At 37.6% G+C, this 19,809-nt stretch overlaps 2 protein-coding genes across 2 annotated transcripts in view; both read left to right on the top strand.

Annotated features, from left to right (window-relative positions):
* Window positions 1–6,223, top strand: part of FN3KRP (fructosamine 3 kinase related protein) — a 6,724-nt gene extending 501 nt beyond the window's left edge. Inside the window, exons 2-6 of the mRNA XM_010287308.1 lie at window positions 2,015–2,166; window positions 3,660–3,751; window positions 4,231–4,313; window positions 4,723–4,845; window positions 5,578–6,223. Coding sequence (XP_010285610.1) covers window positions 2,024–2,166; window positions 3,660–3,751; window positions 4,231–4,313; window positions 4,723–4,845; window positions 5,578–5,916 — 780 coding nt within the window. The 5' untranslated portion in view covers window positions 2,015–2,023 and the 3' untranslated portion in view covers window positions 5,917–6,223. The remainder of the gene's footprint in view (window positions 1–2,014; window positions 2,167–3,659; window positions 3,752–4,230; window positions 4,314–4,722; window positions 4,846–5,577) is intronic.
* Window positions 6,224–12,913: 6,690 nt separating this feature from the next.
* Window positions 12,914–19,288, top strand: FN3K (fructosamine 3 kinase). The gene is made up of 6 exons (XM_010287306.1): window positions 12,914–13,169; window positions 14,217–14,368; window positions 15,673–15,764; window positions 16,984–17,066; window positions 17,816–17,938; window positions 18,778–19,288. The coding sequence occupies exons 1-6, from the start codon at window positions 13,029–13,031 to the stop codon at window positions 19,114–19,116; spliced, it is 930 nt and encodes a 309-aa protein (XP_010285608.1). The 5' UTR covers window positions 12,914–13,028; the 3' UTR covers window positions 19,117–19,288.
* Window positions 19,289–19,809: the final 521 nt, after the last annotated feature.

Genomic DNA, 19,809 nt, shown 5'->3' with positions numbered 1-19,809 from the left:
CAGGGATGGAGGGGCTGCGGTGGGGGTAAGCACTGGGCTGGGAGGCAGCATTTCTGGTGGGACGCTGTTGCGATATCAGTACTATTTGTCCAGGGCAGGCGGTACAATGGCATGCTGTTGTCAGTTATGGCAGGGGTAACAGTGGTATCACTGTGGCTGGGCTGTATATGCTGTGAAAGGCTCTGGAGCAACCTAGAAGATACAAAATTATCTACTGAGGGTATGCATCTGTCTTTGTTGTAATAAAACTAGTAATTCCCTGTACATAGTAGCTTTTCTCAATAAATTATATTTTTCCACAATTGTTCTTCAAGATTTTCTGCTTTGTCCTTTCAATATCTTGTACCAGTTACTGTAGAAGTTAGATATCTGCATTTAATAGAGATAAGTATAATGCAACATACCTGTATGGCATTCTTATTTGCAAAAGCAGAGGTCAGGTGCAATTTATTTTAAAGGCACTCTACACTTGTTTCTGTCAAATTAATAGCTTACAAAAGTCAGAACTTGTATTTGGCTGGAATAGCAAACAAATGTTTTTGAAAGCATGTATGCAACTACATCTATTGCAAATTTGTCTACATTTCCTGATCAGATCAGGGAGCTGGATGGAAAGTCAAATGCACTGAGCTGGTAACATGGGAAGAAAAGGTTACCCTGCTTTACATTAGACTGAAAATAGTTTGAATTGATAGCAACATAGCCCTTCTACTTAGGCCGTTGATAATTGTGTAATTAGGTATACAATCCAGCTAGCTACAAGGTAGGGCTTGGAAGAAAAGATCTGCATAGATTTTCTATTCAGTAATCATTTCATTTTCTATCCTTTTGCCTCTGTGTGGATTCTGAGTGCTGATTAAAGCAAACTTTGCCAAACTATATTAGAATGCTGTGCTGTGTGTGCAGCAGTGGGTGTATATCAGCAGTTTCTATAGAAAACCAAAGTTCTTTAGAAAACAGTGTGGTTTTTACTCGATTAAAGTTAACAGCTGACCTTAACCTAGTATGATGCTTTAGACTGAGATACAATATGTACTGATTTCCTCTGAACAAAGCTATCTCATGCTCAGTTCAGCAGTTCTCCATTCTTGATCTCTTGTAGACTTTGGAATTGTTAGTCAGTGTCTATTGCAAATTGTTCTTTGACCGTGTTTCATATAGCCGCACTAAAGGGCTAGTAATCTGCTTCTGTTTTATTATATTCCTTCTTTTGCTTTTAGCAGATACCGCAGGTTTTCCAAGTACCCTTTTTCTGCAACCTCTGCCTAACTTTCTAAAGTAGCATTTCTTTGTGTGACTAGCGTCAGTGATGTCAGTGGAGCAACTCAAGAATAGATTTTACTCGACATGGATAACAGTTGCAGAAATAGGTCCTAAATTCAGAATGTCTTCAAAGCAAATGCAGTTGGTAGTGGCTTGGGTTCTAAGGGCTTTTCTGTGCAAGTGTGGTAAGGGGCATTTGGCTGCTATCATTGATATTCTTTTTTTTTTCCCACGATGGGACAAAAGAAATAGGCCAGGGGAGATAATTCTGTGACTGCAAATTAGACTATTTTGAAGATCAGCTATATTACTAAGCAATTTATGTCACGAAAGGCATGAAGACTATGAATGTCAGCACCATTCTTGTAGTCTCTCAACTGATGATGTATATTGCCCATAGCTTTCTAGACATTTGCTGCATAATCCATTAATAAAATATTGCTTACATTTTATATTTATGTAGTTTGCACTCCTTCAATCGTAAACACATTTTCAAAGTTATTTTTATGATTACAGAGAATGGTAGAACCTTAGTCGCTTCCATGGAGTTGATTTATGAAGTGAAGTTTCTGTAATTGTAAAATTACTGTTAAGTCTGGTGGTATGGATCTATCTGTATCTTGTACATGCAGTAACTAGTTGCTCCAAGCTTTTTATTTAACATTTACAGCCTTGATTGGTTTCGTGAAAGAACTTTGTTTACCTGTGACTGGTGTTCATAGAGACTTAATGTTTTTCTTTAATTTGGCAGGCCAGAAGAATGTTTGAGGGAGAAATGGCGAGTTTGGAAGCCATCTTGAAAACACAGACGATAAAAGTGCCTAAACCCATGAAAGTTATAGACCTGCCTGGGGGCAGTACTCTGTTTGTGATGGAACATTTGGAAATGAGAGGCTTAAACAGGTAAAACATAGTATTATCTTTGCATCCTTTAACCAGAAAATTTTACTATTATGACAGCTAAGTCACTTGTTTTCAGAGGGGAGACTTTTTTATATATTTTTTTTTAAAGCAAGTCAAGATACATTTGAGAAGTTATACAGCAGAGAACTGTATAAAATACTACATAATGCTTCACCTAGCAAATGGGTCATACATCAAGAAGTGACTGGTTTTTGTTTAGTTTTGGGATTGTTTGGGGTCTTTGTTTGTTTGGGCTTTTTTTTTTGTATGTAATTCTTGATTTTTACAGTAAGGTTCCTTTTTACAGTAAGGTTCCTTTTTACAGTAAGGTTCCTTTTTACAGTAAGGAAAATGATGTACCTGATCACCTGTTTTGTGTGCTTGCCTTTGATATAAGAACCAGTGTTTTAATATTGCTTGTCATGAGTATGCAGAGGCACTTCCCCAAATGAATGAATCCCGATTTTAATATATTTACAGCTCTCACCTTGATTTTGATAATTTCAAACTGTTGTCCCTTCTGTGTGGCAAACACTTGAGTAAATTAAAATATGAATACTTCTGTCTGATTCCATTAGGGAAGTGCGCATGACCAGTTTCTCATCCCAGACTCAGAACTTCTGCAGCCAGCTTAAAGTCTTATCCCTCATCCTGCTCGTCTGCAGAGTTTCTAATTCATGAAAGCCCCTCAGTGACCTCCAAGAGAAAGAGCAGAAATCCTGTTGTGTTTGGGCTGATTAAGATGAAAAGTGTGCAAATGCAACCTTTGGCATACGAATTTCAGGGGATAGCTACAATCTATGTTAACAGGAACAGAATGAAGAAATAACTTTACCTTAAATGACAGTGCCTTGAGAACAGGGAAAGATGTGAGAGGTCAAAGACAGGAAAAAGAACATACTTTTGTTGACATGGCAGGCAACTAGCTGTTAAGACTTGTTTGTAATTACTGCAAGACTTTTCTGAACTGTATAGAGGATAAGTTTTTATTAAAAATAGATAGATAGATAAATAAGGCCCACCTGACTCTTCCATCTTCTAGGCCTTCTAGAGAGGAGATGCCAGAGACAGAGATACAAAGAAGAGGATGAGTCTTGTTTGGCTCTATTTCCCAAAGACAGTTTGTGAAGGGGAAAAAAAAAGGCATAACATGTTGTGCGTGCTTTTCTTACAGATATCTTACTGAAAGTTCATATAGAAGTTGCGTCACAGAAATTAGAATTGATAGTTTCTCATTGTTACTAAATTTATGATTGCTGCTCACTTTTAATAGTGTTGTCAGAAACAACCATGTATGTACATTTTGTTCTACATTAATACGTAATGTTATAGGAAGGAGAGGTATTTATGACCAGAATATTTTGAAAATTTACTTTGTTAGAGATGCAGAACTTCTTTTACTTGCTTGATAAATCTTTTCAAGTAATTCCTGGAATATCAAGAACTGGATTCATTCATGTGTCAGTGTTGCTAAGAATACTTTTGTTTCTTAGACATTCAGCAAAGCTTGGAACACAACTGGCTGATCTCCACCTTCATAACCAGCAACTTGGAGAGAAGCTGAAGAAAGAAGAGAGCACAGTTGGTACAGTACACAGCTGTTTGCAGATTTAACCTAGTTAATAATAATCTACAAAATAGTTAAAATACCTTTTGTTATTTCAGGATAAGTTTTTCTGCTTCCACTAAAGATATTATGAAAAAAGATTTGGATGAAACACCCACACAGAGGGTTGTCTTTTTGCATTTTTTTGCTCTATTTGGATCTCTGTAAGAAAAACATTTATTCAATCCCAAGGGTCCCAAACTACAGTTTCTGCAAGGACACTGTATCAGAGCAGATACGCTACCTCAAAATATTATTATGAAGATTATAATATAGCTGCTTTACATCAAGCTTTAAACTTAAAAACCAACAGCAACAGCCATTGTAACAAAAAGAGTATTATGGTGCAATTTTTTTATTCTCAGTAGAGGCAGCATTGCGTAGTTTTTAGGTCCATTTGCATTGTAGATACTTAGAATCTTGTCATTAGTATTGGATTTTTGTCTTTGGTTTGAAAGGTAAAGGTCAAGGGCAAATGGAAGTCCAGTTTGTGGATCAATTTGGCTTTCATACAGTTACCTGCTGTGGCTATCTTCCACAGGTAGGTTGTACTTCATCAGACTGATAGAATTTTAAGTTTATCTTATTTTCCCCTTACTGATGGAAAGGGCCAAAATTATCATAATGGAAATTAATTTATTTCTGTGAAGTCATATAAAGAAAAAACATTGTTCAGCCTGCTAAAGAAATAAATCATTTGACAGCACTTACAGCTGCATTGGACACTCATAGCTCATAGCTCTTCAACTGCTTGGTTTTTGTCACTTAGAGAAAATGATTTATTCCCCTAATTTAATGTTTTAAGACAGCAGTTTATTAAATGGTAGCATTTACTGTCCTGGATGGTATCAGCACAAAGGCTGTATAATCCTCCAAATCTTTATTTGAAAAAGAAGAAAATCTGTCTTTTGTGTGGTGTAGAACTAATATCTGCAATGCTGTTCCTTCAGGTGAATGACTGGCAGAATGACTGGGTGACTTTCTTTGCCAAGCAAAGAATCCAGCCCCAGATGGACATGATCGAAAAGAATTCAGGAGACAGGGAAGCAAGAGAACTTTGGGCACAACTTCAGGTAGGAGAAATTCTCACATTATAGTGATAGCTAGGTATCAGTTGTTCAGATTTTCTTTTCATAAAACACAGTTCCTGTTTGTTGGTATGCTCCAGGTTCTGTTGGTAACAGACTACAACTTTTAGCGATTAAAATGCTCTTTATTCTAAGGTATAATGGCTTTTGCCACATCACTCTATGCTAATCTTACAAAATGAATGTGTGCCAATAGCACTTTGCCTTACTTTTTGGGAAATACTAGCTCAAGTTCACATTTCTCATTCCCTGTACCATGTTCATGATGAGAAATTTATATAAGCAGTACTGTTCTGCACATTATCTATTCATGTAAGGTTTGCATCTGATTAAGTGACCGCAGTATTAGCTATTGTAGAAATCTCTTCAAGGTTGGTGAGAGATTCCTGAGCCTTCTAGTGGTGAAGTGGGTGGTTGTTACTGTTAAAGCTGGTCAATATTGCAGCACCGAATGCAGTTTCAGATTTTTTTATTTTCTTAGTGCTAAAAAACATTTGGATGACTATTCTTCAGCTATTGGCTTTTATGAAAAATAGAAATCCTCTTGATTTTCTCAGCGTCTCTGTTAACTAGATCATATTCTGTTTCACATTATGTTTTTTTTAACAGACTCTTAAGTTTCAATTCATGCTCTGCATGTATGCAGATAAAACTCTATAATAGTCATTCACCTTAAAATGTAGTACTTACCTGTCTTGCTTTTTTTCCTCCCTGCAGCTGAAGATACCCAGTTTGTTCTGTGATGTAGAAATTGTTCCTGCTCTCCTGCATGGAGATCTCTGGGGAGGAAACGTAGCTGAGGATGATTCTGGTCCAATTATCTTCGATCCGGCTTCTTTCTACGGCCATTCAGAGTATGAGCTTGCAATAGCTGGGATGTTTGGTGGCTTCAGCAGTTCTTTTTACTCTGCTTATCACAGTAAAATTCCTAAAGCTGCAGGGTTTGAGAAACGCCTAAAGCTTTATCAGCTTTTTCACTACATGAACCATTGGAACCATTTTGGCACAGGGTACAGAGGGTCTTCTCTAAACATTATGAGAAACCTTATAAAGTGACTTTCTGCTTAAGCAGAATACTTCCTCTGTTGCTTGGAAAACCCCATACTTGGCGGTACAACTACAGGAGTAGTAATGTTAAAAAAAGCTACTAGACCCTTGACCTTGTTGCACAGCTAAAGACCTAGAATCAGTGAGTCATGCTGAATACCAAGTGTAACATAGTCATCCCTTTTTAGGATAGTTGGGAATACCTTTATGAGGAAAATATCTACGGAAGGAATTTACTCAATTGCACAAAAGATCCGTCAGCGTCAAGAAGGCATTGTATGCTTGAGAATAGGCAAGTTAATAGAAATCAAGCACCCGAGTGTAAATTATTTGGAAGAAGTTCTCTCTTAGGGACCAGTTGTGCTTCAGAGTAGAGAAATACCAGGGTTTGCATTTGCACCTTAATGGAAAATACTAGAGAAGTTTTTGTGAAATGGAAAATTGCTGTTCTTTAGTTACTGAGGAGGCTAAAAAAGTTGCTCATTGCTTTTTGCTGTTCCCCCCTGCCCTTATGATCGATTGCTCAGACTCTTTCAGCTCTTCATGTCCAGTTATGTGCATGAAAACAACGTTAACAAAATATTTTGAAAGTCAGCAAGAAAATTATACAATGGGAACTGTGAGAAATTATTTGGACTTGCTATTCATTATGCTAATGTGATTCTGTTGGATGGAGACTGCTTCCTGTTCTGTTAGAAAGCTGTGTGAAAATACTTCCAATTTTTTCTGGCATGTGTATTTTGGTGCCTCATGGCATTCTTGTAGGCTGTTCTGCGCTTGCCAGTCAGTAGGCTCTTATCTACAGCAATTTTGTTTCCACCAGAACTAGCTACCTCTTCTTGTTTGGATTATGCTTTTGCCCAATAGTGTGCATTCTTAAAAATCTTTTCAGGTAAGACACTTTACACATACACATCCTGTGAAGATGTGCGCTCTCTGTAGTGCAAACAGAAGATGTACTTTTTGACTGTTGTCATTGCCCACAGGATAATGCCATCTGGTTGTGGTGTAGGCTTCACATAAGTTTTCCATAGTTTAGACTACATAAGCTTAAATTTTTCTTCAGTCCCCACTAAATGCACTTTGTGGCTTTTGGGATAAGAGACATCAAACCAAAGGAAGTTAAGATTTAACTCCCAGAACAGCAGCTCAACACCACTGTCGGAAGTTCTTTAAGGGTAGCTTTGCAGACTTGCTATTTCTTATACCTGCAAGATGGTAATACTAAAATTTTACTCTTTTTGATGTAGGCTGGTAATGGTATTTCAGTGGAAACGTACCAGGTAGGTGAGAGAGATGCATGATTCCTAACACGCATTTTGAGTGTTCGGAAATGACTTTAATTAAAAATGTTTTTCACTGGATTTTCGCAGATTACTGAGGGTTTTTTAGTTGCTGGTTTTGCAGTTCTAAGAGTCGGAAGCAAGTTTAGAGAAAATCACGTGATACAACTTTCTCTCCTTAATTCTCCCTTAATTTCCCTCTTACTTTTCTCCCTGGCTGTTTAACTTTTGCTACAAGTTCCAAAGCCTTGCTTGATAGAACAGTTTTTACTTTTACCTTGTTGCTTAAATAAAAAGTTTCACAGTCGATTATTGTTGTCTCTGTTTTCTGAATTAAAACCTTACAACTTGCATCCATTCTTGAGGAGCTACTTGCTCTAACCTGTTGAAGGTCCCTAGTTTGTTAGACAATTATGGTCAACAAAGGTGTTGACGGGAACGTGGTCATGGATTTTAAACTGGACCAGCGTGTCACAGAAAGAAAATTTACATGTAGTTTGGTTACAGTATCATTTGAGGTCTTATCTATGCCTTCAAACTTAATGTATTGTACCAGCTGTTTGGATGTTGTTGATGAAATGAAAAATCCCATATCCTTATCCCATTTACCCAAACTTAACACTGCTTAGTGCAGCTGATTTGAAGAAATGCTGTGGGATTAGCCAGCAGTCAATCTGGTTAGATCCTTTAACTGTCCATTTGCATATGCCTTCATAATGAAGTTAGAAGTTATTTAACAAGGTCACTCTGTCTACAAATATTCAACAAATCAACATGTTTATTTTGCTAAAATACCTAAATACTTTTTATCATTAGAAGGTGAAAAGTGATAATGAAGGTGGATTTTCTGTCAGCCATAGACTTGAGTGATAAACAGTAAGTCTTCAAAGATCACCTTTTCCTAATAGAAATGAATGAAACTATTTTTATAATTGAAGGAAAATTGTGTTGTATGCAGGTTATGTAAATAGAAACAATTGTGTTTAGAGTTTTAACTAAAGAGATATTATGCTTACTTTTTTCAAAGCCATTTTGTGCTACAATTAAAAATGAAAGGGTGTAAAGAGGAATACAAATGGGTTGTAATAGCAAGCTCTACTGTACCATGGATCCCTTGGTTTTGAGTTCTTATAGACAGCTGTTGAATCAGGGGATGGAGAAGGGGATGAAATTTTCCAAGCGCAGGCTGCTGGTGGACCCTTAAGAAGAAATTGCTGCAGTTTTTTAAGGTAATCTTTTTTTTTTACATATTCTATAGTTCTGCACTGCTCTTAGAATTCTCTTTTATCATTTTGTTCCAAGTGTGCCTTTGTTGTTCTTTATCTCTTCTCTCATAATTTAAAGCTAATGTGTTCTGCTTTTCCTTGTCATGTATTCCTTCCTCTTGGCTCCCTCCGTGTATTCTAAATCTGGCAAGTGTGTTTCCTTGTATCCATGTTCTCATTCCGTATTTGCTGGTTCTGTATCATAATTTTGCTGATTTTCCATTCCTATTTGCACAAGCAAAAAGGGTAAAAGAACCACTGAATTTTTCTGAAGTATACAGTGTACATGTATATTGTAAAAAACTGTAATATCCTCTTGTGTTGCTTCTACGTCTTTTCTCAAGATGGATCACAATACATGTATGGCATATGTAGACTAAAGCATCTCAAGGCATTTATTTTAAATACTTTGAAAACTAGATCTCTTTATATTTTTTTCTTAATTAAAACTAAATTTTGAAATTAATTCCTTGGGGAATTAATTAGTGGGTTGGGATATGTTTGTGCAAAACTTCAATAACATTAGCTTCTGCCTTGGAGAGGAGTTAGGGTAAGGGAAACTTGGAAATCTGGACTCAATGGTTAGAATTGAAGGAAAATTCAGGTTGGGAGAGACCTCAGGAGGTCACTTAGTTCAATCTCCTGCTTAAAGCAGGATGAGCTATGAGGACAGGCCAGGTTACTTAGGTCTTTATCTGGTATGTTCTTGAAAACCTCCGAAGATGGAGGCTGCATACCTCTCTGGGCTACCTATTTCATGGCTTGACTGTCCTCATTGTGAAAATACATCCATCTTGAACGTCTCTGCAAGAACCTGTATTTCTGCTGAGTTGCGTATACTTGCTATGTACCCTATGTTTCAGTGTGATTTTTTTGTTTTCATTCTGATGGACTGCTGCCATCTGCAAAAACTGCCTGCAGATATGAATGTTGCACTCTAGTACTGTTTTTCTTCCTGACGTTCATCTTCACTGTTGTTCCAAAATAGATCTGGTGTGTTTTTCTTCCTGACGTTCATCTTCACTGTTCCAAAATAGATCTGCTCGTTTTAACTGATGCTGGACTGTTCTAGCAGAAGTAAAAGCAGGGGAGAAGTGGTATACAATTAGCTTGTCTTGTAGGCCCTCTTTATTACAAAAGATTTTAGGGGGAAATATATTTTTGGTAACTAAGCCACACCAGAATCACATCAGTTTTATTATTTTTCTTTGTGAAATAATACTCAATTACTTTTTGACACATTTTTCAATGAAATCTCAAAGAATTCACTGAAATCTCCCAAGATATCATTGGTGTTGTATACAGAGCTACAGCTTGTGCAATTATACTGAAGATCAGATCTGTAGGATTAAACTGAAGTACTTGTCCTTGCATAGTTCATTACTGAGAAACTGTAACTTGTGTCAAAACAAGGGAGGTTGTTATGATGGAAAGTCTTTTCTTGCTCTTGGCTTAGTGTTCTATATAGCTTCTTTGTTTCCTGTGATTGTGCCGGGTCCTGCTCTTGGGTCACAACAACCCCATGCAATGCTTGGGGAGCGTTGAGGATATACATCACAACAACTCCATACAGGCTTGGGGAGGAGTGGCTGGAGAGCTGCCCAGTGGAAAAGGACCTGGGGGTGCTGGCTGACAGCCAGCTGAACGTGAGCCAGCAGTGTGGCCAGGTGGCCAAGAAGGCCAACAGCTTCCTGGCCTGTACCAGAAATAGTGTGGCCAGCAGGAGTAGGGAAGTGGTTGTGCCCCTGTACTCGGCACTTGTGAGGCTGCATCTCAAATCCTGTGTTCAGTTTTGGACCCCTCGCTACAGGAAGGACATTGAGTTGTTGGGGCGTGTCCACAGAAAGGAAATGAAGCTGGTGAAGGGTCTACAGCACAAGTCTGATGAGGAGCGGCTGAGGGAACTAGGATTGTTCAGTCTGGAGAAGAGGAGGCTGAGGGGACACCTTACTGCTCTCTACAGCTACCTGAAAGGGGGTTGTGGCAAGGTGGGTGTTGGTCTCTTCTCCCAAGTAACCAGCAATAGAACGAGAGGAAATGGACTCAAGTTGTGCCAGGGGAGGTTTAGATGAGATATTAGGAAAAATTTCTTTACTGAGAGAGTGGTCAAGCATTGGAACAGGCTGCCCAGGAGGTGGTGGAGTCACTGTCACGGGAACTGTTCAAAAAGCGTGTAGATGTGGCACTTCAGGACATGGTTTAGTGGGCATGGTGGTGTTGGGTTGATGGTTGGACTTGATGATCTTAAAGGTCTTTTCCAACCTTAATGATTCTGTGATTCTTTAGGTACTGTTAGTCCCAAAGGAGAGAGAAGTAAACAACCTTCTTTGTTGGTATGCATGGGGATACCTGTCTTCTGGACAGTCTTGGAAAACAAACATACTAGAAGCAGTTGTGATCAAAACAAGAAGAACAGAGCTGGGGAACGAAACAGTTACAAACTCCACTACAAGCATAACCACGAGGCTAGGTCTTAAAAACAGAGACAACACCACTCAGAAATAGTCCTTTGTAAGTCCTCAAGTCTTCTCCCGTCTCACCGAGGCGACGGGCGGTTTCCTTTGTGATCTGGCCGTGGTGCTGAACTGTTCGTGGCAGGAGGTTTCCCTGCCCTACCAGTGGGTATTTTCAAGTGCTCTGTTCCTTCCAGCCCATCTGGGATGCTTTTGAGTTGTTTTACTTCCAGTGTTTGAAATGATGCCGTTTGGAGTTGCTTGACTGGAAACAACATGAACAAAAGTGTTAGGAAACCAGGCCTTTCACCTCTGTATTACTAGTTAAATATTGAACCAGCGTGGAAGCCAACAGCAAGCTTTCCTATATCTTGGGTAGTACAGAAGTGATGCAATATATTAACACAGTCTTGCTTCTGGTTGAACCAAAAATAAAATAAAATGTCAGAATGCTGAAAGAAGTGTTACAGTCAGTTACTATTGGCATCTTCAGTGGAAATTGTAGGAGAGAAGTCCATGGCATACTAGACTGCAAAAATTTTAGGTTCAGTAGTAATATTGTGGACAAAGATCCATTCTCCTTGTTTGTTTTTGGTTTTTTGGGGGGCTTTTTGGATTTTTTTTTTTTCCTTAACAGGTAAATTGAAAAAAGAATTAGAGTGTCTTTCACTATGCAGAAATAAGGGTGCATGCTCATTGTGATTTATTTTGTGGCCAAAAACCCTTATTCTTTTCCCCAGATGCTCCATTGCAGCCCAGGGTATGATTCCTTTCAGCAGTTGGAGACCATTGTTCTAATAGCAGGGGAGTCTTCAGGGCTTCATATATCCTGAAATTCAAATTGCTTGGCATTTTCACTATAAAGTAGATAGCATTCCTTTCTCTGTCGAAACCAAATAGCTTCTCTGATTCAATGCAAACAAGTAGTAGTGAAAGGAGAGATAAATGCATGAAAGCACAGTGCAACAGTGGCAACAAAATCCAGAAATTCTCTGGAGAAATGGTAGGCATTGCTGCTCCAAGTGAGAACAAGAACTGCAAGCAGCCTCTTCCATGGATTGCAATGTGCTAGGATTTGGTCATAGCCACCTAACCAAATATGTTACCTTTATACAGACATTATTAAATATTGTAGGGTCTGGGTTATGATCACGTGTTTTAAAGGTTTAACACTTTACACCTGAGGGTGTCAGTGCACTTTGCAAGTATGAAGTGGTTAAATTCAGCAGTACCCAAGGGATCTTATTGCTGTGTGTTACAGACTGTGAAAGGGATAATAGAGATAAAAAGGTGAAATAACATCCTAAACATCACGCTGAATCTAGAGAAGCATATAGGAAGAGTATCCCAAATTTCTTTATTACCAGCTTGAAGCTTTTACTATGAAATTTCACTTGATAAGGTCCATCCCTGAGCACATTACTATTTCGCTGACTTGAGGGCACTTTCAGACAATAAAAATCGTTTTACTGTCTCTTGTAAGAGATCAAATTATGTCCCAAGAAGGGAAAGTGTTCTAAAGATCTCAGTGATGACAACAGAACGACAGTCCACACAAAGGAACTACAAGCAAAGAAAAAACCCACCAACCTTTCTGCATATTTCTGCATATTTCTGGTCGTTGACTTATGGTCAAGCAGCATGATTTAATTGCAACCTTGTCGACAGCAACTTTATTTTTCATATCTTAAGTAATCATAATGCAACACGTGCGCAATTTGTATTGTTGCATTTAAACTCCCTCTAGTGGATTGGTTTCAAAATGACCTCTTCTACGAATGGGATCACAGAGCTGAAAAAAGAAAAACGGGTCCAAACTACAAATACCAGCAGCTCTCAGCACAGTTGAGAGAGGACCCAGGACACACCTCCCAAATTTATTCTAGCAAATATTTATACAAATTTTTATTTTTCATCTATAGTGATAAAAGCCCATGGGAAACAAAGCATTTTGAAACATTATCTCTGGATTTGTTTTTTTGGCTGCTTTTTTTTTTTTTAATTTGGTGGGTGGCTCTTTCTACCTCATAGCAGAGTGACAGTGAAAGAAGGACCCAAACCTTTAATCTTGTTTTGCAGTGGATTTAGCAGAAAGCAGCTGCAGCAGCCTGGAAATTACCATGGAAAAAATCCTGAAAACAGAATTGAAAACTTCCGTTCTGAAGGCGTTTGGAAGCTCGGGAGGAGGATACATTAGCCAAAGCCAAGCTTACGAAACAGACAGTGGACGAATATTTGTTAAAATCAACCACAAACCTCAGGTTAATGATAGCAGATATTTAACTATTAATTATTATTGCATGTAGAGAGCATTTTCTTTTAAAAGCATCTGATTGTTAATAATTTAAAGTTCTGCGTTTTCAGGCTGACTTTTAATTATTCCAGTTTTCCTTTCAGTTTTCTTTTAAAAGCTGTAGTCTATTTTATATCAAGCATTAATGCTACAAGTTTAGTTAATGCAAAATGAGGCGTAATGCAATGTGATAACTCTCAACAACAGGAATTGGCATTGCAATATGTAAAAACAGGGCTAAGTACAGAGCTGTTATTGTAGTACTTGCTATGGAAAAGCCTAAAGCTGAATTTGTGTTCACTGCATTCCTTTTCATGTTTCAGTCAGGAGGATAGAATAGTGGGAGGGAGGGAGGAAGCAGGGTGCCACTGCTAAAGCTCATGCATTATTTTTAAAGCTACAGGGGTTTCAAACTTCCTCACTGCTTTTTGTATTTCTAGCTGTAAGATTCTTTTCTGTTACTAAATGAATACTCAGTTGCTTTTTGTAACACCACGGTGCATCAGAAATTTGCTTTATCAATATCAAAAACATCCTAAAACTGCTGTTCCTAGGAAAAACAGCATCTTTACTTCAAAAAATGCAGAGTTCAGGCTTAATATTTGTACTGTCGTCTCCACCTGGAGGCCATTGACCTGCATGGAAAGGAGAACCAGTTTAAGGATTCGATTTTTTTACTTTGTTTAGTAGTGGCCATCTGCAGTTTTGGAGGGAGGTGGTCTTGGGTATTACCCTCAGAGATGCTGTTACATCTGAGTAGGTTTGTATCTCCATAAACAGCTGGAAATCATGGTGTAATGTAACATATCCTACTATCCTGGGATTAATTTGGGAAAAAAAGAAGTTAGAATTAAGGTACTCAAGTCTTCCTGTGTGGACTGAAACCTTGCTGCTGCTACATTCTTTTATCAAGATGAATTAACTCCTTATAACTTTATAAACAAGGCTATTTTTTCCAAAGTACTTGATGCAGACATCCATAGTTTAGCCCAAGTATATTCTTATTCCTTGACAGGCTAGAAAAATGTTTGAAGGGGAAATGGCAAGTTTGGAAGCTATTCAGAAAACCAGTATTGTGAGAGTTCCTCAGCCTATTAAAGTAATTGACCTACCTGGAGGAGGAGCAATGTTTGTCATGGAGTACCTAAAGATGAAACACCTTAACAAGTATGTCTGTATATCTCTTTTTCTTTTTACTAAGTTTTGGGGCATATTTTCTTATATCTTACAATCAGTGCGAAAACTTCATGAGAAGAACCTCTATTCTCTCAGAGATAGAGCTTATATCTGTCAAGATCCATGTTTGTGTGTGTGTATGTGTACATATTAAAAACCAAAACCAACCCCCACCCCAAAACATATCTATATAGATGTGTGTGTATACACCCCTCCATCCATGTTTTGCTCTTCCCTGACCCTCCACCTGCAATAGAAATGATGTGCTGTACTAGTCTAGAGCTTTGTATGCTGGTCCATGTGTGCTGAGATGCCACTAAAGTGAAGGTGATATTGGCTGAGTTTAGCCCATCTTTCCCTCATGAGATGTTTCAGTTGAGTTTCTTTTCCCAGCCTATCAGTTTTCTTTAAAGTTATAGGCTTCTTATGTCTTTGAAACCTCTGCTTCTCTAAGTATAATCTTCAAGTATGAATGAAGCCAGTCAACAAGGTCAAAGGCACTAGGGTGAGGAAAAATGAAATGGCTAGATAACATGAAATTCCATTTTATCTGTCAACCAAACTGAACATGGAATTCAGGAGTCATAGGCTCCTGAACACAGTCTTTCAGGAGTTACGTGCTTTGTTCCAGGCCTCTATGGGAATGGCTCTGCTGGCAATTGTTTGTCCAACCTATCTATTTGTATTGGGACAATAATGGCAATTCCACAGCCTCCCCAAACAGTTCATTCCAATCCATTCTAGTGTTCCTAGGAAAGATTTTTCTAGTGTCTAACCTCAGGCTTCCTGGTTGCAATTTTAAACCTATTATTTTCTGGGTAAGTTTCCTTCCTTGCAGCTCGTGTTGAGATATCTGTGCAAAATTTTAACTGTTTTTAGTTGTCTGTCTTCTACATGAAGCAACCTCAACTCAATGCTTGCTTCTTTTTAGACTTATGATCCTTACAGTCGTTCAACTGATCTCAAAGCACGAGGCTCAAAAGTAGATACCATTTTCTATTCCCTGCTTTTTAATGTAGAGGTGACAAGGAGGATGACTTGTTCCTCTTTATACAGCCTTGAGTTCTGTTTACCTTTCTTGCAAGAGTATTGACTTATGTACACTTTATTCTGTTACAATGCATTTCTTCAGAGTTGTTGTCTAGTCATTTGCTCCTTGTTATGTACTTGTTAAGTTGATTAAGGTTCTATATTTGCCAAAAATACACTTTGTCATATTTGATTGAGATTTTTTTTCCCTATAATATTTCAGTCACTTGTCTTGTTTCAGTTTTGCTTTGTTTTTTATTCTACAGATATTCTTCAAAGCTTGGAGAACAGATAGCAGATCTTCATCTTTATAACCAGAAACTTGGAGAGAAATTAAGAAAGGAGGGAAACACAATTGGTAGAGTATTGATATGTACTAAACAAAAAATGAAAGAATTAATTTGGCTGTGGTACAGTATTGCATTATAACTTTAATGATCATTGAAGTCAATACTGGGACACCTGTTTCATGAGATGTGCCTCCTGTCCCTATGCCACACTTCTCAAATGTACATTATACACACAGAAGCTATAATTACTATTATAATTTTTAAATATATCCTTTTAACCTTGACAAAACCAAATTAATTTATTTATAATTCTTCAGTATTTATATACTTTGTTGTATAAAATTATGCAGATACTGAAATTTGTTTAGAAATAGTGCTGATATTTGATAGTTATGGCTTTCAGCATTTCCTAAATCAAACTGAAAATTTGGAGGAGTTGTCTTTTTCAGTGTCCATTAAACCTTTCAGCCTCATGTACCATCAATCTCTTAAAATGTTCTTGACCTTACAGACATCCTTTTTTTTTTTTTTTTTTTTTTTTGTTGATTCAGACAATTATTACAGACTATGGTCCCAGTTAGTAAACACGTAATTAAGTTCCCCTTTAAAGATGTTGGGGACTACATTTTTGAACTCAAATATGTAGCGAAATATACAATTGCTGCTCCTTGAAGACAGCTGTAACTGCAGTGTACGGTCATGATCCAGTTTCTGTTGACTTCAATGGAAACACCTTCCATCATTCTTTGGCAAGTGGATTAAGGTGTAAATGAAAAAAAAGAAAAGGAAGTTATACAAAGATTTATTCTTCTTTTAGAGTTGTTAATACTAAAATCTGAATCACCAGTCTGTATCTGTGTCTTTCCCATGACTTCAGGGATGGACCAGGTTTGACTCTTAGCGGTGGACGTATTATAATTCATTATTTTTGAGTGAAGGCTGAATTACTGGCAGGTCACAAATAACCTATGAATCAAAAATAAGCCATGTTTAATGACAGCATGTTCAAGTGTCAGAACAGTGGACTGCGGATCTGTGATCTGAACTCTGTTCCTGAATGTCTAATGAATTTATTCAAAGAAAAGTCACTAATTGTGCCTCCATTTCCATTCAGTGTCTTCAAGCTTAAGATAGTTCTTTCCATCTTTAGGGAGGGTTGTGACCATGAAATAAGTGTAACATTGTTTAAAATTATTTTCTATGCCTATTCTCTGAAATTTAGTTCTGTGTTTGTAAACTTTACTATGTAAGGATCTCAAAACTCCCAATATTTATTTTGTTTCTTAGGTAAAGGAGCAGGTCACTCTGAGCCTCAGTATGTGGATAAGTTTGGATTCCATACAGCCACTTGCTGTGGTTATATACCACAGGTATGTACTATGCCTGTGAAAGCAGCTAATGTACTCAGGTAGTTCTATGAACTCCATATACGAAAGCTTGTTTCATTGAGCTTCTGCTTTATGATCACGGTCTTGCTTTCACTCCTTCATTTTGACCTGACAGTGAAGAGAATATGATGGCTATTCAGTGCGTGTTAGCTTGCTACAATGCATGTAGCAAGCAGACACAGTGGATCGAATAAGAATTTGAAATTATGTGGTGGTTCTTTATCTTGGTGATACTTAATAAAATAAGTATGCCTTCACAAACCATGTCTTGGGTTTGTTTTTTTCTAAACCCCTACTATATGGATCTCAAATGGCAAAATCCAATGCTACAAGTCAACTTATCACCAAATTAGAAATGCATTACCCAATAAAAATGAACAAATACTTTTGCATTTCCATAAAGATTTTGGAATATAATATGGAGCAACTGAAATGATCTCACCAGAAGCTCTCCCTCTAAACTACATTAAGAAAATTTGAATGAATGAAAATAACCAGAACCTCAACTTATATCTCATGTTAAAGACAGCCCCACCTAAGCATGGAAGAGAGCATCACTCCCAAAAGAACAATCAACGAAATGGCTAATAACGTTGTGTGTAGGTCATACTAACGTTGTCTAGGCTATTGTGTCAGCTTCGAACATTTTAACTTGCTATCTATGCCTTATTAATACTGACTATGTATATGCTAAAATTGTTTATTACAAACCTCTGTATCGTATTTTCTAGGTGAATGAATGGCAGAGTGATTGGCCTTCCTTCTTTATTCGTCACCGACTCCAAGCTCAATTGGATTTGATTGAAAAAGATTATGGAGACAGAGAAGCCAGAGAACTTTGGTCACAGCTAAAAGTATGAACCATGTCTTAAATCAATCTCTCTCCTTCTCCCCCTCCTTCTTTTTTTAAACTTGGTATCAGGGGAATTTTAAAGGTGTTTTATAAGAGATTTACATAGCTTTTAATGAACAGTAGTAACTGGACTAGCTTCACAGCTGGTCCAACAACATTGTCAGCTGAAGAGAATTCATGTTGCTCTTTCAGTTTTTTATAGATAGTGAAAATAAACCTGTAATTCAGCACTGACATTTGTTTCTTAGAATACAGCTAATAATAATAATAAGATGGTAAATCCTGTCTAAGAACTTGGTGTTACAAAATAACTAAGATTCGGCTGCCCAGGCAGATTTTTTTTTTTTTTTTTTTTAATTGGTCCAGGGTCACAGCTGAGATTGTGGTTCATGTCATACTCCATGCAGCACTTACGAAACAGCCAGCAATGTATTCCTCTGCAAGCTCTACATCACAAATTTGTTCCTTATATCTGGCTAATTGGTACAGATGTTTACTGCTGCCCTTTTTGCCTCTGAAAACTTTAAATGAAATTTATTTTATATTTCTTGTGACAGCCAATACTATCCCTGTCTAGAAACAATACATTAATACTAAATATTGATACTACAGGTTGAATTAAGTGGCTTGTTAAGCTCTGTCAAGAACAATCAGGAACATATATTACTGGCTTATAGTTTAGGTTTATGTTTGTAGCCATCAGCTTCAAAAGCGTTCCATGCGGACTGAAAACAGGCAGTATTTGACTAACTTAGTCCCTTATATACTACAGTACTTTGTTTTATTTAGTATTTTCTTCAAAACTCTTTACTTGTTACATGTTTGTTCATGCTCTTTCAGCTAAAGATTCCTGAAATGTTCTGTGACGTAGAAATTGTTCCTGCTCTCCTGCATGGGGACCTGTGGGCAGGCAATGTGGCTGAAGACGACTCTGGGCCAATTATCTTTGACCCTGCTTCCTTCTATGGCCATTCTGAATTTGAACTGGCCATTGCTGGAATGTTTGGTGGCTTTAGCAGCTCTTTTTTTTCTGCCTATCACAGCAAAATACCCAAAGCTCCAGGATTTGAGAAACGAAACAAATTGTATCAGCTCTTTAATTACATAAACCACTGGAACCATTTTGGGACAGGGTACAGGGGATCTACCCTAAATGTAATGAGAAAACTTTTAAAGTAACTAATAGGTTTGAGACATACCGACATTGTCCCTTAGTAATTAACGGCCTTGCTTATCAGAAGTAACACAAACTAGGAATTTATGTTGATGATAAACCACCTGACATGTAAAAGGCTTAGTGCACTTTTGAGCCTCACTAAATTTTAAGAGTGATTGTGTAATTTTTAACTTGCACACCAGTTTACTAGCACAGGTTGATTTTTTTCTGAAGGAGAAGACTGCATTGTTTGTGAAGACTTCACTAGGCTGGAAAAGTAGCATGACAGTCATCCTAACCTCACCCTCTGCAGAGTCCCACTTCTTAGCTGCTGTGTTCCCACAGTTGTTTGCATCTTGCCACTTCTGCTGCTGCTCTATCGGCAGTTTGTTATTGAGAGCTACTGTTGTGGGATTGTGGTGCTGGAAGTAATGAGTAGTTCCTTATTCCTTACCTGTCCCCTTTTTTGTTCTGTTTTAGTTTTCCGCCTCTGTTTCCATGCCTTTTCCCATTTATATTTCTGTCCTCTTTCCTTTCCCCTGTGAAGTATGCCGATCCAAAATTTAAATCAGATTCTATGAATCTGAAAAGGAAAACTTTCTCTTTTTGATTAAAAAAGTAAACAAGGCCCTTTGGACTGCACTTGGCAAGCATATATAATTAATAACATTTCTAATATTTATTTTAATTTAATGTAATTTACTTACATGATTTTG

This window comes from Phaethon lepturus, unplaced genomic scaffold, assembly GCF_000687285.1.
Source record: "Phaethon lepturus isolate BGI_N335 unplaced genomic scaffold, ASM68728v1 scaffold13645, whole genome shotgun sequence".
In the NCBI taxonomy this organism is placed as follows: domain Eukaryota; kingdom Metazoa; phylum Chordata; class Aves; order Phaethontiformes; family Phaethontidae; genus Phaethon; species Phaethon lepturus.
This window is presented reverse-complemented; position numbering and strand designations above follow the sequence as displayed.